This window comes from Petaurus breviceps, unplaced genomic scaffold, assembly GCF_028583685.1.
Source record: "Petaurus breviceps papuanus isolate PSGF00001 unplaced genomic scaffold, PetGlider_PUasm1.0 174, whole genome shotgun sequence".
Taxonomy (NCBI): Eukaryota; Metazoa; Chordata; class Mammalia; order Diprotodontia; family Petauridae; genus Petaurus; species Petaurus breviceps.
In genome coordinates, this window is record NW_027185761.1 from 61,895,782 (window position 1) to 61,918,923 (window position 23,142).

Sequence of the window (23,142 nt, forward strand, 5' to 3'; positions counted from 1 at the left end):
AGAGACAGAGAGAGGGAGAGAGAAAGAGACAGAGAGAGAGACAGAGAGAGACAGAGAGACAGAGAGAGAGAGACAGAGAGAGACAGAGAGAGAGACAGAGAGACAGAGACAGACAGAGACAGAGAGACAGAGAGAGAGAGAGGGAGAAGGATAAATAGGATAAATGAAAATTCAGTTAGCAATTATTACTATACATGTGGGGTGGCCAGATGGTACAGTGAATAGAGCATTGGACCTGGAGTCAGGAGGACCTGAGTTCAAATGTGATCTCAAATGCTTGCCACACTTACTAGCCATGTTACCTTGGGCAAGTCACTTAACCCCAATTGTCCTGCCTTCCCCCCTCCAAAAATAAAAAAAAAAACGAACAAAAACCATATATGTGAATGGGATGAGCTCACCTATAAAATGAAAGCAGCTAGCAAAATGGATTAGAAACCAGAATCCAAAAATATGTGTTTTTTTTGTTTTGGTTTTTGTTTTGTTTTGTTTTTAAAACACTCAAAACAGATATACACACAGAATTAAAAGGAAGGGGCTGAAGTTTCAAACAGAAAATTGAAAATCCTGAAAACAAAAAAGAGATTAATAAAATTTGTAGTAATTGTATCCCAATTTAACTAATAAATAAAAGTAGGAATTGGTTTTATGAAAAACAACCCAATAAAATAAAGCATTGGTTAATTTGATTTTTAAAAGAAAGAAGAAAAAACAAATTACCAGTATCAAAAATGAAAAGGGTGAATATACAACCTGTGAAGATGAAATTAAAGCAATTATTGTAGTTATTTTGGCCAATTATATGCCAGTAAAACTAACAATCTAAGTAAAATGGGTAAACATTTACAAAAGTATAAAATGCCAGAAGAGAAACAGAATGCTTAAATAGCCCCATCTTGTAAAAAAAAAAAAAGCATAATGAACATGCCATCAATGAGCTCCCTAAGAAATTTCCCAGGACAAGATGGATCTACAAGTGAAATCTACCAAACATTTAAGGAAAAATTAATACTAATACCATACTAAGTATTTGAAAAAATAGCTAAAGAAGCAGTCTTACCAAATTCTTTTTATGACACAAATATGGTGCTGGTAACAAAACCAGGAAAAGCAAAAGCAGAAAAAGAAAACTACAGACCAATTTACTTAATGAATGCTGATGCAAAAACTTTAAATAAAATACTAGCAAGGAAATTACAGCAATATGTCACAAAGTTCATACACTATGCCCAGCTGGAATTTATAGCAGGACTGCAGAGCTGGTTCAATAGTAGGAAAACTATCAGCTTAATTGACCCTATCATTAATGATAGCAACAAGAATCATATCACTATACCAATAGATACAGCAAAAGCCTTTGACAAAATACAACTCTCATTTTCTATTCAAGACAAGAGAAAGCATGGGAATTTATAAAGTTTTTCTTAAAATAAGTAGTATCTATCTAAAACCAAAAACAAGCATTATCTGTAATGAGGATTAACCTGAAGCCTTTCCAATATGATCAGGAATGAATCAAGGATGTCCATTATCATCGCTATTATTCAACATTGCACAAGAAATGCTAGATATAGGAATAAGACAAGAAAAAGAAATCAGAGGAATGAAAATAAGCAACAAGGAAACAAAACTACCACATTTTGCAGATGATATACTTACAGAACCCTAGAGAATCAGGTAAAACACTACTTGAACCTATTAACAATGTCGGCAAAGTTGTAGGACATGAAATAAATCCACAAAATTGGAAGCATTTCTCTATGCTACCAACAAAACCCAATTGAAAGAGAAAAAGAGAATTTCCATTCAAAATAACAGTGGACAATATAAAATACTTGAGAGTCTACCTGCCAAGACAAACCCAGGAATTATATAACCGCAATTTCAAAACATTTTCACAAAAATAAAGACAGATCTAAATAATTAGAGAAATATTAATTGCTTATGAATAGACCTGACAAATACAATAAAAATGACCATTCTACTTAAGTTAATTTACTTATTTCCTTCCAAATCAATCAAATTACCAAAGAATTATTTCATAGAGCTAGAAAATATAGTAACAAAATTCATGTGGAAAAACAAAAGGTCTAGAATATGAAAGAAATCAATAAAAATGTCAATGCAGTCTAGTGGTTTCACATTTCAAACTGTTATAGTGGTAATTGTCAAAACAATCTAATACTGGCTAAAAAATAAATGGTAGATCATTGGAATAAATTAGTAACACAATATAGAGTACTAAAATCTATAGCAATCTAGCATTCGAAAAATCCAAATATCCAAGTTTTTGGGGTAAAAAATTAACACTTGACAAAACGTGCAGGAAAATATAGAAGGCAGTTTGGCAGAAACTAGGCACAGACCAACATCCTTCACCATATGCCAAGATAAAGTAAAAATTAATAATGATTTAGACATAAAGGATGATATCATAAGTAACTTAGGGAAGCATGGAAGAATGTCAGATCTATGAATAAGAGAAGAATTTATGACCAAAGAAAAGATAAAGGATATTATGGGAAATAAAATAGGTAATTTTGATTACATAGAAGTAAAAAGCTTTTGCAAAACTAACTAAAACTAAAAACAAACAAAAAAAAAACTAAATAAAACTAACACAGCCAAAATTAGAAGGAAAGCGAGAAACTGGGGAAAACTTTTGCTACAACTTTCTCTAATAAAGGTCTAATTTCTCAAATATGTAGTGAATGGAGTTAAATTCACAAAAATAAGAGCCTTTCCCCAGTTGATAAATGGTCAAAGGATATGAACAGGCAGTTTTTGGAAGAAGAAATCAAAGCTATACATAGTCACGTAAAAATTCTCTAAATCAGTATTGATTAGAGAAATGCAAATTAAAACAACTCTGAGATGCCATCTCATACATATCAGAATGTCTAACATGACAGAAAATAAAAATGTCAAATACTGGAGAAAATACAGAAAAATGGGGAAACATTTATTTTTGGTGGAGTTGTGAACTAGTCCAAACATTTTGTAGAAAACTTTAGAACTACCCCCAAAGGGCTCAAAAACTGTGTATACACTATGATCCAACATTATCTGTACTAAATTGGTATCCCAAATAGATCAAAGAAAAGGGGAAAGGACCTACTTATATAAAAATATTTATAACAGCTCTTTACATGGTGAAAAGTATTGGAAATTGAGGGGTTGCCCATCATATGGGAATGACTAAACAGGTTATGGGATCTGATTGTCATGGAATACTATTGTGCTATAAGAAACAAGAAGCAGGATGGTTTCAGAATAACCTGGGAAGATTTATATGAGCTCATGTAAAGTGAAGTGAGCAGAACCATTGCACACAGTGAGAAAACATTGTACACAATTACAGCAATATTTTAATGATCAACTGTAAAGAGTGAGCTACTCTGACCAAGGGAGTTCCAAAGGACTATGATGAAAAATGCTATCTACCTCCAGAGAGAGAATTGATGGATTCAGAATACAGTTTGGAGCAGCTTTTTAGTACTCTATTTATTTTTATTGTTTTCTTTTGTATCATGTCAATGTGGAAATATGTTTTGCATGACCTCACATGTATAATCAAAGTCAAAGTACTGGCCTTTTCAAGGAGGTAGGGCATGAGGGAAGGGAGAGAATTTGGAGCTCAAAAGTTTGAAAAATGATTGTTAAATTTTTTTACATATAATTCAGAAATCTTTAATGAAATAAAATATTTCTTAAAAAATTAAGAACCAAGATGGTGGCATAGAAGCAGGAAAAATCCCTGTGCTTCTCCCATAATCACCTCAAATACCTATAAAAATGACTCTAAACAAACTTTAGCACTACAGAACCCACAAAATGACAGAGAGAAACCTCCTGCTGAAGGCAGCCTGTCAGGTGGACAGGAAGGGTCCATTGCAGCACACTGGGAGCAGAGCCCAGCCCCGTGGGAGCTCACAGTTTTAGCCTCAGAGTGGCCCCGACACTGGAGCGGACTTTGGGAGAGTGGATCACCAGTTGTTGTGGTGGTTTCCAGATTTATCAACCCATAAATGCAAAAGACAAAGTGACAGGTCAGTGGACTTTGGGAACAGGGGGTTCAGGATTGTGGTACAGCCTCTGCCCCTGGAGGGAGAAGTGGCTGAGGCACAGCCTGTGCAGCCGCCACTGCAGGGCTGCTTCAGAGTTCCTGGCCTTCATATCATAGGGGGACCAAGTGACCAGTCTGAGGAGTATTCTCTCTTGCTTCAACCTGCTTGGATGTGGATAGCTGTCCTGGGTGGAGGTCCTGGGGTGTGTAACCAGGTGCCAGAGCCAGTGGAGGCTTCTGAGAGGGCACCCAACTAATAGCTCTGGCATCTGTGAAAACCCCAGAAATTTGGGACAAGGCTCTCCTCTCTGAAGCAGAGTTCTACTATGGCAAAAAGATCAAAAGTCAAGTAATTGAGTGATAACATGAGCAAGCAAAGTAAGCAAAGCAAGCACAGCAATACAACTTTAGATTCCTTTTTTGGAGACAAAAAGGATCAAAGCATGGAACAGGAGGAAGACAGCAAAGTCAGAACTCCTGCACCAAAAGATTCGAAGAAAAATGTGAGCTAGTTGTAGGCCATAGAGGAGCTTAAAAAGGATTTTGAAAACCAAATAAGAGAAGCGGAGGAAAAATTGGGAAGAGAAATGAGAATGATGCAAGAAAATCATGAAAAGAGAGTCAACAACCTGACAAGAAAATAACACCTTAAAAAATAGACTAACTCAAATGGCAAAAAAGGCTCAAAAAGGGAACAAGGAGAAGAATGCCTTAAAAAGCCAAATTTGCCAGATGGAAAAAGAATTTCAAAAGCTCACTGAAGAGAATCATTCCTTCAGAATTAAATTGGAGCAAATGGAAGCTAGTGTTTTTTATGAGAAATCAAGATACTATTAAACAGATCCAAACAAATGAAAAAAAATAGAAGGCAATGTGAAATATCTCATGGGAAAAACCACTGACCTGGAAAATAGATCCAGGAGAGATAATTTAAAAATACCTGAAAGTCATGATTGAAAAAAGAACCTAGAAGTCATCCTTCAAGAAATTCTCAAGGAAAATTGTCCTGATGTTTTAGAACAAGAGGACACAATAGAGCTTGAAAGAATCCACCAATCATCTCTTGAAAAAGATAAAAAAAAAAAACTCCTGGAATATTATAGCCAGGTTCTGAAATTCCCAGATCAAGGAGAGAATATTACAAGCAGCCAGGAAGAAACAATTTGAATATTGTCGAAACACAATCAGGATAACCCAGGATCTGGCAGCTTCTACACTGAGAGATTGAAAGGCTTGGAATGTGATATTCCGGAGGTCAAAGGAGCTGGGATTAAAACTAAGAATCACCTGCCCATCAAAAATGAGTATCATGTTTCAGGGGAAAATATGGTCATTCAGTGAAATATAGGACTTTCAAGCATTCTTGATGAAAAAAACCAGAGTTTAATAGAAAGTTTGACATTCAGATACAAGAAGCTAGAGAAGCATGAGAAGTTAAACAGGGAAAAGAAATCATAAGGAATCTATCAAAGTTGAACTATTTACATTCCTACATGGAAAAATGATAAGTGTAACTTATGAAACTTTTCTCAGTATGAGAATAGCTGAAGGGAATAGAAATATATCTATATCTATATCTATATATATGTGTGTGTGTATACATACATTATATATATGTCTATATAGGAGGGTATAATGGTATATGAATACATATGTGAATGTGTGTATATATGTGTACAGTTATCCATAGACATAGGGCACAGAACCAACTGAATGGGAAGGGATGATACTTAAAAGGTGAAATTGAGAGGTGAGAGAGGAATATAATGAGAGGAGATGGAGAAAGACAGAATGGGGTAAATGATCTCATATAGAAGAGGCAAAGGAAAATTGTTACAATGGAGGGGAAGAACAGGAAGGCAAAAGGGAATGAGTCAAACTTACTCTCACTGAATGTGGCTTAAAGAGGGAATGAAATACACACTAAATAGGGTATCTCACCCTACAGGAGAGTAGCAGGGAAGAGGATGAGAGCGGGGATGATGGAAGGGAGGGCAGGCTGGGGGGGAGCAAGTTAGAAAAACACACTTTTGAAAAGTTACAGGGTTGAAGTAGAGAATAGAACTAGTGGGGGTTGAATAGGATGGAGGGAAATATAGTCAATCTTTCACAATATATCCACTATGGAAATGTTTTGTGTAGCTACATATATACAACCTATATTGAATTGCCTATCTTCCCAGTAAGGGTGGGTGATGAGGGAGGAAGGGAAAGAATCTGGAATTCAAAATTTTAAAATCAAATGTTTAAAAAAAATCATGTACACACACACACACACACACACACACACACACATATATATATATATATATATAGAGAGAGAGAGAGAGAGAGAGAGAGAGAGAGAGAGAGAGAGAGAGAGAGAGAGTTAATTGTAAAACTTTTACAATGTACTTCACACCTCTGGTATATATCATCCAAGCCCTTTCTTTTATAAATGTGGCAAAGGATTCAAAGAGAGGTGATGAAGCTGGTTTAAGATTTAAAATTAAATAGTCGTTTCATTGCTATGCCTGGAACGAAACCCAGGTGTTGTGACTGTATGAGTACTGCATGACCTGATTCACTGCAGTGCTTAGACCTGCATGTAATTGCTTGAAGGAAGAATCTTTTCTTAACACATGACACAGGCGTGTACCCTTCTATCTATTCACAGAACCCTATATCCGATCCTTACCTCCTCGCACCTGAATTACTGATATAAATTTCTAATTGACTTCCTGCCTGGAGCTTGTCCTCTCTTCAATCCATTATGCACACAGCTGCCAAATTGATTTCTTTAAAGGGCAGATTTATTGAGATCCCTGCTCATGAAACTACTGTGGCTCCCTATTACCTCCAAGACAAAATATAAATATAATACAGACTTTTAAGACTCTTTACAGCTTGGCCTCTTCCTACTATTTTTTTTTTTACATTTTATCAGTCACTCTCTATTGTTCCATTTAACAAACACACATACTCTTTGCAAGGTATCTATGGGGAAAAACGTTTCTGGAGTGGAGTTCACATGAGAGATGAGGAAGAGGGGAGCTGAAGGGGGTCACCTCTTCTCATTAAAATCATGATCACCTCCATTTCTATCATGGTTTAAGGATCACCAAGCACTTTGTCTCCAATAGTTCCATTTAGTAGGCAGTGTATTTTTATTTAATTTTACAGATGAGGAAACTGAGTCTCAGGGAAGTTGAGTGAGTTGCCCTCTGTTACACAGAAAGAAAAGTGGAAGAACCACTGGCTAATTGAATGTAGAGTGGCTACGTGTCCTTGTCTCTATTTTCTATAACCTGGATCTGTGTTTTCTGGCATTATGTTAATTTATACAAAGCCCCATTGTTTTGAACATCTTAGAATCAAGGGATTATGGGACCATAGATCATTTATTTTGAGCTGAGAGAGACCCTAGAGCCTATCATATCTATATGTTCATATACATGCATACACACATATACATACACACAAACACATACATATTACCCACAACTTCACAAGAATTGCTAAAACCCCCTTGAGTTGGTTTTACCTAACATAGTTTACTCATACTTCTTTGCCTCTGCCTGCTGGATTCCCTGCCTTCCTTCAAGGCTCAGCTCAAACACCACCCTCTTTAGAGGCCTTTCCAATCCACTTAGCTGGTAGTACTTTCCCCTCAAGGATTACTGTTCTTCTCCTCTACATGCGTCTTGTAGACTTATTAATGTTGTTTCCTCCATTGCAATGGGAGGGGCTAGGGCTATAAAGGCTGACAGGAAATTCAGCTAGGGAGGTCAGGGGGAGTTGGGCTCCGTAGAAACCTTCTCTTCCTCAGTGAACAGTTCTGAGTGGCCTCCAAACATCCCGATGCCCCTGATTAGGACAGTCTTTCCCTCCTCGGCTTTCCTTGTCCTAATAGATTTGTTTACATGTTGTTTGCAGATTCCCTCTTCCCAGAATGGAATTTCCTATAGTGTGACTCACCATTTTATCCTCAGTACCTAGCACACTGCCCGGTGCATATGAGGTCTCTAATAAATGCTTGTTGGGTTGGGTTGGATTGATATGTCAATGACCTGGACTTAGCTGCTGTGGAAAACAAAACCCCTACACAGACTCAAGCTATTTCTAGTTAGTTTCAGAGAATAGCCTGTCATCCTGAGAGATGAAGCACCTAGCCCAGGGAAGGCAGGACTTGAACCCTGGTCTTCCTACCTCCAAGGCCAGATGTCTCTCCACTATCTCCCACTGCCTCTCATTGAATGCACAGCTCTCCCTGATCACATTGATGGTCACTCAAGATATAGACTTACTGGAGAGAGTTCTCTCACCATAGCCTCCTGAAGGATCTTCACAGTCTTGGTGAGCTGAGCATGGAGGTGGTGTTCGTATGAGCAGGAAGCAAGGCCAGGGTGGTGCCAATCCCAGGGATGGAGATGGTGCCAGCAACAGCAGCAGCAATAGCAGCAGCGACTTCCACGCTCGCACTGGCCACCACGGGCAGCTTGCTTTGAGTCTGAGGTTGGCCAGTGTTTCCCCAGAGAGCTACTGTCTAGGGAGACAGATTGGGTGAAATGATGCTGTCTATGGGTGACTCTGCAGCAGCTTAAGGCAGGACATAAATTTTGAAATCCATGTTGGTTTTTTTCTGTTTGAATTGAAGCTTCTTTGGTCTGCCTTTCTCTGGCCCCTGTTCCTGGTCCTGATGTGAGGAAAGCCTCAGTTTCATAGAATTTTGAAGATATAAGAAGAGGATCTAAAGTATTCTCCTTAGGACCTTCTCCTGAGGTGATACTGTGGATGCCGGACACCAACTTGGACGGCATCTGAATTGTCACTGATCTGAAACCATTGGTATTTATTTCAGTGTCTAGGATAAAGTCCCCTGCCTTTGCACTTGACTTGGGAGAGGCTTTACCTGAAGCACTGAGCCCTGGGGGACTCAGAGGCCTACATCCAGCTACATCATCTGAAGTTTTAGAAACTTCATCAAGGCTATATAATGGGAGAGTGACTTCACTCTGTATGGGAAACCCCTCCCTTGGTGTTGTCAATATCCCATTTTCTAATAAGGATCCCATCCTGCTAATGTCAGGGTCCCACTGGCTGGCCTGTCCATCTCTTGGGACCTCAGAACCAAACTGATAGCTATCAACATGAATTGATGCACCTTGATCACACACACTTCCCATAATGCTTGGAGACCTTCCCATGAACACTGCTTTAGGCTCTTCTGCCTCTAGGAAGTCTGTTTTGACTTCTAATATATGGGCTACAGTAAATCCCATAGGATAGTCATATTTGGAAGTGATGGTGCCTTCTTCATCCACCTCATATTTAGTCTGGGGACTTGGAGGGAAATTCCATGTGGGATTGTCTTTCCTCTCCCCTGTGGAGGTCTCCTTATGGGGTCCCTCCTGGAATAAAGGTTCTGCTGATGGAGAAACCTCCTTTTCTACACAGGCAAATATCTCTTCTTCCTGGTCACTCTGGCCTCGGTTCAGAATGCATCGAGAAGCATCTTCAGTGGGTTCTTGTGAATGGTACTGGGATGGTTCCAGGGAGGGAATCTGAGCTTCTTGCCTTCCACATATAAGACTCTGGTTGATCAACAAGGGAGAAAGCTGCAGGAGAGAACAGGAGAAAGGCAAATGAGATTAGGGGTTTTGGTCTGGGCATTATCCCATATCTCAATAAGCTCTAAAATGTGTCATGACCCCACAGCTTCATCTTCAAGAAGCAGAAAGATAGGGTTTCCTTCCAGACCCCTTCTAAATCGATTGACTTTTCTGTGACTCAGCTTCCTCACTTGTAAAATCAGTAGATGTATAAATAGATGGATAGTTTATTGAGCTCTTGGTCTGTGACAAGAACGGTACTAAGTGCTACAGATACATACAATAAAAGTAGCAATAATATTAGTACTAATGATGCTGTGTGAAGAACAGCCAGGAGGCCGGTGTCACTGGGGCACAGAACATGTGGCATTAGGAAGGTCAGAGCACAGCAGATCATAGGGGGTTTTGAACTCCAAAAAGGATTTTAGATTGGGAGCCACTGGAGTCAGCTAAGCATTTGTGCGGCAGGTGGGGGGGCAGGTGACCTTCTTTAGGAAGATCAATTTGAGAGCTTAGTGGAGGGTAGATTGCAAGATAATGTGCCAGGAAGAGCCACCAACGTGCTAGAGAACAGAGCTGCAGGAATGTTATAAAGAACAGGGCATATGGAAGCCACGGCACGAAGGTGCAATCCACGGCCTTTGGCAACAGATAGAAGGTGGGGGTATGTGGAAAAGAATGAGGAACTGAGCATGACACTTGGGGTGCAAGCCTGGGGAACTGAGAACTTCAGGAGCTCTCCACAGTAACTGGGAAGTTAGGAACGGACAACCGGGGAAGAAAGAAAGTTAGTTAAATTTTGGTCATGTTGAGTTTAAGATGTTTACAGGACATCCTGTTTAATATGCCCAAAAGGCAGTTAAATATGTTTGACTGGAGGTCAAGAGAGAGGTAAGGGCTGGATAAGAAGATCTAGGAATTAATGGCATAGAAATGATCATTGAACTGTTTAAAGTGGATGAGATCACCAATCAAAATATTATAGAGGAAAAAGAGAAGAGGGCACAGGACAGAGGCCAGTGGGACTGTCATGGTCAGTGGGTATGACCTAGATAAAAAGCCAGCAGAGGAGACTGAGAAGGAGCAGTCAGAGAGGTAGGGGCAGAACCAGAAGGGAGTAGTGTCAAGAAAGTGCAGAGAGGAAAGAGGGTCAAAAGTTGTGGAGTGACCAAGGAGGATTGGCACTGAGAAAAGCCCACCGAATTTGGCAATTAAGAGATCATTGGTCATTTTGGATAGAACAGATTTAGTTAGATGATAAGGCTGGAACCCAGACTATTAAGAGTTAAGGAGAGAGAGAGAGAGAGAGAGAGAGAGAGAGAAGGCAACAGAGGCATTCTTATGGCGTTTATCCACAAAATGAAGGAGACATAGAGATGCTAGCAGGAATCAAGGGGCAGTTTTTTGAGGATGGAAGAGACACTGGCATGTTTGTAGGCAGTAAGGAAGCAGCCTAGACAAGGAGAGATTGCAGATAAGTGAAAGGGTAGGGAGGGCTGGAGAAGAGGGGATGGCACAGGGTCACTTGGGCATGTTGAGGGCTTAGCCTTGCCAAGGAGAAAGGCCGACTCTTCATGTGAGATGGGGTGAAGAAGGAGATACTTAGTGATATGAAAGGAGGAAGGGGAAGAAAAGGGAATTCATAGCCAATGGCCTTCATTTTCCTAAGTGAAATATGAGGCAAGGTCCTCAGGTGAGATGATGTGGGCCCAGGGAGCCATGATTGGAGGAGGGATGGAAGCTTCCACTCCTTGGGGAGTGGAATGGTGAACTGATAACAGAGGGGGATGAGGACTGCTTTGCTTCAGTAAGGACCCAGCTGAAGTTACATGATACCCATCTGTAGTGAATCCAGTCAGCAGGGCTCTGTCATTTTTCCAGCTTTACTCTATAGTGTTTGGGTGGGAGAAAGGGTGGTAGGTATGGGGAGGCCTGGCAGGGAAGACCAGTGACAGGATGAGGGAGCAAGGGACTCAGAGAAGAGGACAGAGTAGCATTGAACTGGTTTACCAAAGGGTCAGGATAATAACCATCCTAATAACTAGCATTTATGTGATGCTTTGAGGTTTATAAAGTGTTTGCCCATGAGTGATGGTCTAGGGGTGCAAAGATCAGAGGTCCCAGTGTGGGAAAGAGCAGGGCTTAGGGTCGTATCCCAGAGAAGTGGGATGACAACAGATTGTGATCAGGTGAGGACGTCTCAGAGCTCCTGAGCGTGGGAGTGGTACATTTGTGGGAGGTGGAAAGATGGAGAGTTTGCCCATTTCTGCGTGTAGCTGGAGGAGGGGCAGGGGAATAGGGCAGAAGAGAGCAAGGCTGAGGAATTGGGAGGTTGGGTTATTTGAGGAGTGTTTTTGTTCCTCAGCATGAGAGCAGAAGTTAGGGTCAGCAGCAGGTTAGCTGTCTGGAGAGCAGGAGCAGGGCCTGACATAAGGAGACTAGGAAATGGAGGCAGATCCTGCCTCTGACAGTAAGGAGCCCCTTTCTTTTATGTTACTGGCTATAGCTGAAGCCTATCTCAGAGGAAGGGCACCTTGGGCCTGCCCTCCACAGGGAATGACTGCATTCTGTCTAGGCCAGGCCACGTAGTCTGGCCTATTTGAAATGGGAAGTGTGCATCAATACTAAGTAAGGTCTGGTCTAGGACTGGGCATTTCGCCAACTCCACCCCAAGGTCCACTGATACCTGGAGAGGGAAGGGCTCAGAAGGTTCCTCCAGAAACCCACTGCTGTCTGACTGGCAGCTGCTGGCTCTTGTTACCCCAGCACCTAGAGGATAGAACAGATGACCATCACCCTAGAGATCAAAGCTAAAAGGACTTTGCCTCCAATTCTGAGAGTGAGGAAAGGGCAGTTGGGGCTTTCTCCCCAAACCTGACCATCATGGAAGGGCATTGCTGGGTGCTGGAGGTTAGGAGTCAAACCAACAACCTGGTTCATGATCAGGAATCAAAAATCACACTTTGAAGGGCTCAAAAATTCATTTGGGGCCCCTGAACTTGTATTTAGATATTACCATATAATAATTTATTGCATGTAGTTATATATAATATATTACATATGCTAATTTATTGTATAATATTCTTTATGCATAGATATATATGTTCTCCATATTTTTATCTCTGTATGTACATGTATACATATAGATAAATTGATATAGCTATATATAGATAGAAGGTAGACATTATTTTACTATCCTTGGTTTCCTTGATAATTCTATGTATTTTTTATGAATTTAAAAAAATTATCCTGAGAAGGAATCCATAGGCTTCATCAGCCTATTAAAGATGTTGATGAGAGGGTAAACATGAAGAACTCCTGGTCTAAGTGGACCCAGGAGAGGGAAAAGGTCTGTCAGTGCCCACACTGCCATACACAATCAACAAGAATTTAAGTCCCTACCAAGACAGTGTGGCTTAGTGGAGAGAGTGCCAGACTTAGAATTAGAAACACCTGGGTTTGAATCCACCTCATAGACTTAATAGGCTGTGTCACTTAACTTCTCTGGGACTCAGTTTCCCTATATGTAAAATGGGGGAGGGTGCTTGTTGACTTCGAGGTCTCTTCCAGCCCTAAGTCTATGATACTGCTGAGCCGGGTACTGTGTTAAGCAGAAGGGACAAGGCCATTCTGCCCTTGAGGAGTTTACACTCTCTTGGAGAGATACAGCAGTTCATGGATAATTAGACACCACAGCTGTACAAGAATCAGTACACAGAGAAAGGCCTAATTATTCAAGAGGAGAAGTCAGAAGGTGGAGAGGACTAGACAATGGGTTCCTTATCCATTGGAAGCCTCTTCTGTCTGGCAGTCTGGTCTAGCCAATGGGCCCCTTCTCAGAATCATGTTTTTAAATGTATAAAATAAAATACAGAAAATCACAAAGGAAAGTCATTATGTTGAAATATGATTATCCACATTGTTGTAAAGATAATGGCCCTCAGCTGCTCTGCATGGACTCTAAGGTCGCTCCTGGCTCTAAATACCTGATACCTCTGACTTGCCCATGCTAACTCGTAACAGTCGGTATTTAGAAAGTGCTGTTTAAGAACTCTTGGTTTGAAATCAACTGGGTTCAGTTACATCTGAAAGATGTATATTAGCACAGGATCACATCCCAGGGATTGCAAGCCAGCTTTGAGACCTTCTAGTCCAATGCTTCCATTTGACAAAAGAGGAAACTGAGGGTCCAGAAGATCCAGGACTTGGCCAAAGCCATTTGGACGGGGGGTAGCAGTTATGGGACCCAGCCCCAGATCCCTGACCCCAGGTCTACTTCAATGGCGCCGTATTGCTGCCTTTTAATGTTCTAGTAATTGTATCCCTAATTGAAGGCATGCTTAATCACAGTTAGAGCTTAAGGAAAAGAAATCTCTTCCACTTTGTTGGGAATTATTCCTATGAGAAATGTATTGCTGCAGCAGTTCACCAGGCCTTTCCAAGCCTCCTTTCCCACGGTGCTCCAAACATGATCTACCTCCAAGAAAGCCAAACCCTTGCCCCTTGGCTTCCCTTATTTTTTCTTGACCACCTGCCCCCCCACCTTGAAAAGGAACAAGAGCCCTGGCACTGTGGCAGGATAGCCAGCAGGTGGCAGCAGCAGATAGACCACAGAGCCCAGGCAGCCAGCCAAAGGTGTGTCCACCCGGCAGCAACTGTGCTTAGGGAACCCAGAGCTCAGAAAGCTGCAGGGGAACCCAGGGGTAATGGAATGTGAGCCCCTTGTTTACAAAGGGGAAATCAAGGCCCATGGGGAGAGGGAGAGACAGAGAGAGAGATGGAGAGGGAGAGAGAGAGAGACAGAGAGAGAGACAGACAGACAGAGAGAGAGACAGAGAGAGACAGAGAGAGAGAGAGAGAGAGAGAGAGAGAGAGAGATAGGGGAGGGAGAGACAGAGAGACAGAGACAGAGAGAGAGACACAGGGGGGAGGGAGAGGGGGGAGGGAGAGACAGAGACAGAGATAGAGAGACAGAGAGACAGAGACAGAGAGACAGAGAGAGAAACAGAGACAGAGACAGACAGACAGAGACACAGAGAGACAGAAAGACAGAGACAGAGAGAGACAGAAAAAGATAGACAGAGACAGAGAGAAAGAAAGAGAGACAGAGAGGTGGGAAGGGAAAGACAGACACAGAGACAGACAGAGAGTATCAACTACCACCTAAAAGAAGGCTCTGAATCATGAACAATAAGAGAAAAGCCAATTAAAGCAGCTCTGAGGTTTCAGTCTCATACAGAGCAACTTGACAAAGACTAGCAAAGGTGGAAGCCATCGCTGCTGAAGAGAAACACAGGCACTAGGTCAGGCTGGACTTGGAGTCAGGACCAGCTGAGTTCAGATCCTGCCCAGCTGTGTGACCCTGGGCAAGTCACTTAACCTCTCTCCCCCTCAGTTTCTTCTTCTGTAAAACAGAGGATAAGTCGCCATGAGGACCAAAATGAGGCAACATACAGAGAGTTCTTGGTAAACTTGAAAGCACTGGATAAATGCATGTCCTTTTATTCTGAAAACAATGTGGAATTGCATGGAAGATGTCACTGACTATTTGTCATTTGACCCAGTGAGCCCATGGCTGCCTGTAGACCCCATAAAGCAGCAAAGTAGTGGGATTACAAACATCCCACCAAAGGGATATGGGCCCTGCCCTGGGTGCTTCCCCGCTGGGAGTCCATGGACCAAGGGACACATGGAGAAATGACAGGGGGTCTTGGATAACTTGGGTGGAAAAAAATGACATCTTTACTTTCTCTAACTTCTAACTGAAATGGAGATTTCTTTCCATTATGAATGTGCAACCCAAATTCTAGGTAGAGGGGGCCCATGGCTTCACTAGCCTGCCCAAAGGGGCCAGCATACACAGAAGGTGAAGATTAAGATTTATCAGGGAAAGATGGGAAGGATAGGAGCTTTGGTCTAGGCCAGCGGTGGGGAACCTGTGGCCTTCTATATCCTTGGGTGTAGCCTTTTGTTTCAACAGAACAAATCGTTTTATTAAGAGGATTTGTTCTGTGAGATCCAGGCTGCAGGTTCCCCACCCTGGTAGACAGTTGCAGGGAATGAGTGGAAACAGTGACAGCAGTGCTAATATTGGTTTGAGGATTGTTCCCCTAGCAAAAGGTGGAAAGCAGCAGGCTGGATGGCAAGATGCCTTTGCTGGCCGAGCTGAGGTGTCCTGGGAGTTGCCTGGATGGGATGAAGCATTGCCTGGGGCTCTGGGGCTGACTAGATAAGACAGGAAGGAAGAGCCCCCCTCTAGCAGAATACTCATAACGCTTTTGGTGGCCGAATCCCATCCACGAGGAATGGTGGACAAACTGGTTTAGGAATACAATGGAATAAGACCCAATAGGAAGAATTCAAAGAAAAGAATAAGAACAGTAATTACTATAATTTTAATAATATAAATAAAAACACCACCAAAAGACCTTCGGTCACCGACTAATTATAATCATCGATTTTTGTCCTGAGCATAGATGACAGGTGGGGTCACAGGACCACAGGTCTAGAGCTGGAAGAAACCTCAGAGATCATCAAGTCCAGACCCCTTTTACAGATAGGGAAACTGAGGCTAAGACACAGTAAATGACCTGACTAGTAAGTAATGGAGCAGGACCTGGAACTCAGAACCTGCCTGGCTCTGACACCCTGAGCCATTCTCTTCAGTAACAACAAAGGAGCCATTCCATTTGAACTCTGATGTCTTTAACCTCCCAGCCACTTTTGACATTATTGACTCCACCCTTTTTCTGGACACGGTAGGCGCTCTAGGCTTCTATGAACCCACATTCTGCTGCTCCTCCCCTGCCTCTGAGCACTCCTTTATGTTCTCTGGATGACCAGGCATCTCCTTCCTGCTCAGCAGCAGTTTCCCCCAGAGCTGGGGCTCAGGCCCCCTTTGTCTCCTCTCTCTCCAGCCTCTTCCTTTGTGGTGTCCTGTCCTGATATATGTTCAAGTACCATTTCTAGAAGAACGATTCTCAAGTCTATATATCTGATCTCCAGCGCCGCGTCCTCTGCTGTCTCCTTTACATCTCTGTGGGATGCTCCCTAAGCATCTCTACCTTACTACGTCCACATTGGAATCCATTATCCCTCACACTAAACTGGTCTCTCCTATAAGCTTCCCTGTTTCAGCTTCTACTCACCTTGGTTTATAACCTGGAAATCATCACCCTCATCTCTCTCCTCTCTGTTACTCCCTGTAACCAACCAATCATTCCCCAAGCCTAATAGATTCTGAGTCTCACAGAATCCAGGAATCATACCAAATATTTGCATGCTATTGATGGGTGAGGGTTTTCCTGTAGAGATTCATGAAGTTACATTGAGGCGTACTAGGTACCATGCAGAGAACTGATGTTTGAAGACCTGTGTTCAGATGCCACTTTTATTATTTATTGGATGATGAGAGCGTAGATTTAGACCTGGAAATCAGTCAGTCAACAAACACTTATTAAGCTTATATTATATACCAGGCACCATGCTAAGCTGCATTGAGTGTACAAAGAAAAGCAAAAGCAGTCCCTGCCCTCAAGAAGTTTACATTGGAAAGGGAGAAGGGGCCTTCGAACGTATCTGGTCCAGCTCTCCCATTTTACATATGAGGAAACTGAGGCTCAACCAAGTAGAATGACTTACACAAGTTCACACAGCTAGTATCAGATATTTGGACCTACATCTTCCTGACTCCACCATCAACATTCTAGTCTTTGCACTGCTTTCCATCTACTTAAGAGATGTGTTAGCATGGGCTAGTTACCTTCCTCTCTGGGCTCTGTTTAGTTCATTGAAAATACAGAGGATTGAACTAAGGTTCATCTCCAGATGTTCTGATCTACATTCCAAGGATTTAAAGTATTTCATCTTGCTTTATCTCATCATACAGCATCCTCCCTCCAGTCACCCAGCTTTCTAACTTGTGGCTCTGCCTTGGACTTTCCTTTCTCTCTCATCTCCTTCTTTGCTTATGTCATATCTACTATAGCCAGCCATCTGTTAAGTAGCGTGGCTTGTCCTCCCGTCTCCCAAATTCCTGCCTTTGGATGGCACCACACCTACTCAAGCAAGAATCCCAACAATAGAGCCACAGCACTGAATTTCTCTCTGTCTGAAGACAAAGATGAACCCGCTGACTTCCAAGGCAGCCTCTTCTATCTTTGGACCACTCTAAATGGCAGACACATTTTCTTACCTTCACTCCATTTTCTTGGGTGTGGGGTGTGAATTTAGGAAGCACATGTGTTTGGAACTTGGTCACTAGCATCTACAGAGAGCATAAAACAGCATGGAGTAAGGAGGATGAGAGAGGTTGCTGTTTTAGCAAGGCTTATCTGAATCTCATGCCAGCCAGTCACCTCCAATCTCCACTCACTGAGGTGAGTCTTTGAGTGAACAGTAGTAGTAGAAACTGGACAGCCTATCATGTGAGAAGACACATGGTGAGGCTAATCAGATTGCAAAATGCTACTGCTAAGACTTGCATGTGAGAAAGGTTGAGAAAATATGACTGAAGATGTGCGAGTCCAGAAAAGGAGGTGGGTTGATTATGTATCAAGAATGAGAAACAGCAGATGGAGTAGGCCCAGGGGTACATTGGCACCCATCTGATATTGGCACCTAACAGACACTATGGGAGGAAAGCCAGAGCTGGCACTAGAGAAAGGTCTCCAGGGCATCAGGCAGGCTCCATGGTGAATGGCATGGGGAGAGATAAACAAGAATTGTACAGTAGATAAACACAGGGAAGGGTTGTTGCATTTGAGGAGAAAGAAGTCACATGGATGAAATCATAGATCTACCAAAGCACCAAAGAGATCCACGTCATCTAAGTGGGCATTCGATAGGATCCCAGTGGCCATTCATTCCAAAACGTTCAAAAAAGAATCCCTAGGGCAAGATTCCATTTTTATTTGGAGGCCTCCAGTGAGGGCCTCCCGGGGTGACCCCTTTCAGTTTGGGAAAGTTGTCATTGTTGGAAATTTTTCCTTTCTTTTGCCTCTGACATCATGCTTAAATCTGCTTCTTTACCACCCCTGCCGCTATGGTGCCCTGTGACTGTCCTCTGTGGCTATGGGATATTGGTAGACAGCGATGATTTATTTTCTGGATGTTTTCCAGGCTGAGCAGACGCAGATCCTTGTCTTTGTTCTTATATGACAAAAACAGGTAAAGATGCATTGTGGGATGCGGGCTGGGGCGAGGAATGGGTCACCACTCTCTTCCTTATCTTTGGAGGCCTGTGAGTCTGTGGAGACAGTGACTGAAACGCCACCTCATTTGGCCCAAACATTTCAGCACTAGGCAGTTAGTTGCCCTGAGGAGGTCAGTGACAAGAATTCAGGCTTCATATAACCAATATAATTATATCAGTTCTTTTTTATAAAGGACGTCAAACCAAATAGACGCCCATTGACTGGGGAGTAGCTGAACAAATCTGGCACGTGAAGCCCACAATGATGCCGCATTAACGTACTAAAAGTTAGCCTGTATGTAGTGTCTTTACTATATTTGCAAAGCACTTTTTAGATGTTACTCCATCTAATTAATAAGCGATAAATATGATAAATACAGAGAAGCATGCTATATAAACTGAAGCAAATGAAGTAAATAGATGCAGGAAAATAATATACACAGTGAATGCAACAATGCGAATGGGAGCCGCAAGACAAGTGCACAACCGAAAGTCGATGAAATCACAGTAACTGAGCTCGGTCCCAAAGAAGACATCTGAAAGGCAGAGGAGGCCGATTAGGGGTTTACAACATTGCACGGCCCTGTAGGCTTCTTTGACATCTTGTTTAGCTTTGCTGAACTTATCTTTCCTTTTTTATCTTTATTTTAAGGGACAACTCTCTGGGAGGGGGAGAAGGAAGAGATACTTTGGGAAAAGTAGGTGATATCAAAACAAAAGTTAGCAATTAAATTTTCTTCTAGAAAAGACAAAAGGCTATGGTTTTTAAGTAACTTATGAAAGGATTTTGGGGAGTATTGATCATTAGAAAACTGTGCCTTTTTAAAATGTCATCAAGAACAATGAAAGTAGGGTAGAGATGAGGCAGTTCATGGAATGGCTCCTATGTCAATCCTGTGCTCCTGTGACGAAGGATGCACTATGGGTAATAAGGGATATCTTTAAAAAGTGACTCTTCCAAAAGAGAAACCCAAATGGCCCAACATCCAGTCCAACTACTCATTCCCAACGTCCTCCTCACTTTCCAATTCTAAACTGGTACCTGATGATCTCATGACTATGGTGTGGAGGTGACTAGGTTCTCAAAATCTGTTCCATAAGAGCTCATGCTTTGACAGGTTGTAATAAACTGGAAAGACTTCAAATACAAGCCTGGAAATGGACCATGTATCTGGTATACAGGTACCAGCCAAGCAAAGCAGTGAGAGGTCTCTAACAGGTAGACTGGCCACCAGGTGTACAAGGACCAGCCAAGAAAAGTAGGGAGGCATCCAGAAACAGAAGGCTGGCCACAGAAAGGGTGTTTTGATTTTATCAAGTCACAAAACCATCGACATCAATGTGCACATGGGGCGCAGGTTGGTATCTGTGTTGGCAAAGGGAAGCCTGAAGTCTATACCTGCTGCCTCATTTTGTGAAGTCTCAAAGTTACTTTAAAAAAACTTTCTTCTTTCAAAAGAATAAAAAGCAAGAACTATATACAGAAAAACTGATTTGGGAGTTGAAATATTTTTCTCTCTTAAAGAACGTGTTTTTGCCAAGTTTGCAGCCCACTTGAACTTCTGTCTGTTCTCCGAGTTTAGATCCAAACTTCAGCTCCTTTTAGTCCTGGCAACGCCCGGCCTTATCCACATATAATGAGATCTTAGCAAAGCTTGCAAGGCATCTGGATCATCGGCAGCTAGGTCTGACTAGAGAACCTCCCTTTGAATATAAATTCTAGAGGAATCTGAAACAGTTTTCTGGATTGTGGGGTGAAATATGTAGGTTGAGGCTAGAATTAAGGAACCCTTCCAGCTCTCTCTACTCCTCCTCCAAGGATGAGAAACAGAGACAGACACAGAGAGACAGAGACAGAAACAGGTAGAGACAGAGATAGACACACACACACACACAGACAGAGGATCCTAGAGGTCATCTAATTTACACCCCTCCACACACATTAAAATGTGAACTCCTTGAGGGCAGGGGCAGTCTTCCTTCTTACTTACATCTGTTATTGGCAGATAGCCAATAACTTAGCACAATGCCTGGCACATTAAAAGTGCTTAGTAAGTTCTTGTTGACAAGACTTGACTCCCACATTTTCAAGTTGAACTAAATGATGCCCAGAGAAGTCATGACTTGCAAAGGTCACCTGGACAGTTAGAAGCCAAGCTGGGATCTGAACTCATTACAGGCTTATAGACCTAGCACTGGACAGCACCTCGGAGGTCACAGAGTCTAATCCATTCCTGGCAAATGAGGAATCTGTAACGAGGGAAGCTAAGTAATTTGCCCGAAGTCATATAGATCATGGTGAAAATCAACCAAGTCTTCTGACTCAAGAGACAGTTCTTTTCCAACTGGACCATCCAGCTGACTCCAAATCCAAAAGCCATTCTCCTGAATCACGTGTCCTATGGCAGTCAAACTGTACTTCTGCCTTTTTTTTTCCAGAGTCTATGTGCTCACACTGTTCCTGTCCCTTTACTTGCCTCTAAGATCATAGATCTGTAGTGGGAAGGGACCTCAGAAATCCTCAGTCCAAGCCCTTATATTATAGATAAGGCTATTTTTTGGTGATAAGATGTGTTCTCCCATGCTTACTACTGGCCCCTCCAATCTTCCTCAGGTGATTCACAATTTCAATTCTTAAAAGCCTGGGGTCGTCCATGATTCACACTCTTTTTAAATGGGAATCAAGCTAGATTGTATAGAAAACATGTGACTGCTAATCGTCCAGTGGTTCTTGTGTTTCCATGGTGAGTCCAATCAGGACTTAGGAAGAGAAGAATATTGTGACCAGTGGGTCATGTAACAGGTGAAGAACTCTTGATGGGTATTCATGATGCTACACTGAAAATATGTCACCCAAAGAGAATGGGGCAGGGCATCACAGGACCTTGGTCCAAATGACAATTTGTTTTGAGCTGTGTGAACCTTGACTGGTCATTTAACTTCTCTGGGCTCCCACTGATTCATCTGAACATGGAGATGTTTGGTCGGATGACCTATAGGCAAAGTTCTAGATCCCATGATATTTATTTGGAGGAATTAAAGTATTTTTTCTTTTTTAAGCCATTATCACCCTTCTAGGCACTCAGCTTCCTGACTTTGAACTCATCCTCCACTGTTCATTCTTTTTCATCCCCCAATCAATCAGTTACTCAGTTTTATTGATGTACCCCCCACCCCAACATCTTTCATCTTTTTCCCCTGTCCCCATTCGGAGGAACACATGCTAATTCTGTTCCTGATTATGTCACCCAGACTGTAGCAATAGACTCCTAGTCAGTCTCCTTGCATTCATTCTGTCTCTTCTCCAATTCTGATTATGTCCCATTTCCTTACTCAGAAACCTTAAGTGGTTCTCTTCGGTCTCTAGGATAAAATACAAATTCTTCCATTTAAAAGCCAAAACCTCTTTGATCTGACTGCCACCTGCCTTTCCACAAGCAGTTCATGTTACTCTCCTTCATGTGTTCTACATGTGAAAGATGTCCCATTTTCCAGCTCTGCCTTCTTCTGCCTTGAAGCTCTGGAACCTTTGTCTTCTGCTCCTCTCTCTGTCTCTGTCTCTGTCTGTCTCTGTCTCTCCATCTCTCTCTTTCTTTCAATACCTAATTTCCTTTAAGACTCAGCTAGGGGGTCACACTTTCCTCATTCCTTGCCCCTCCTTCTTTACTAGTGACCTGAACCTGCATCATATTTACTTATCTGTTCACATGTTGTATCTTCAGAATCTTCCTAAGACAATTTTGAAGATCATTTGGCAAGATAAGATACCAGACACTGAGGTCCTTTCTTGAATTAAACTGCCAAGTATTCAAACTCTACTGCAGAGAGCACAACTCCAATGGGCTGGCCATGTTGTTCAAATGCCAAATGTATGCTTGCCAAAAAGACTATTTTATGTAGATCTCACACAGGGCAAATAACCACCTGGTGGTCAGAAGAAGCAATACAAGGGCACTCTCAAGGTCTCTCTTCAGAACCTTGGAATTGATTGATGGAATTGATGTGAGAGACACTGGCACAGGACCACTCATCATGGATGCCCACATCAGAGAAGGTCCTGGGCTCCACGAGCAAAGCAGAATCGAAGTAGCTCAAAAAGAACGTGAGATGTGCAAATTTGGGGTGGATTCTTTAATACACCCTGAGTGTTCACACAGACTATGTGTGCCTGCCTTATGGCAGAGATTTCTGAGCTCCTGTTGGTCTGATCAGCCATAGTCAAACACACTGTAACTTGACTCTAGCATAGTGATGTCACTGTGGTCCTCTTTGAGAATGAATGACAACAGCCA

At 42.1% G+C, this 23,142-nt stretch overlaps 1 protein-coding gene across 1 annotated transcript in view; it reads right to left on the minus strand.

Annotated features, from left to right (window-relative positions):
- ITPRID1 (ITPR interacting domain containing 1) overlaps positions 1-23,142 on the minus strand; it is a 166,674-nt gene that overhangs the window by 51,371 nt on the left and 92,161 nt on the right. The window contains exons 9-11 of the mRNA XM_069084569.1: positions 12,344-12,426; positions 9,316-9,663; positions 8,395-8,591 (exon numbers count right to left, since the gene is read on the minus strand). Coding sequence (XP_068940670.1) covers positions 8,395-8,591; positions 9,316-9,663; positions 12,344-12,426 — 628 coding nt within the window. The remainder of the gene's footprint in view (positions 1-8,394; positions 8,592-9,315; positions 9,664-12,343; positions 12,427-23,142) is intronic.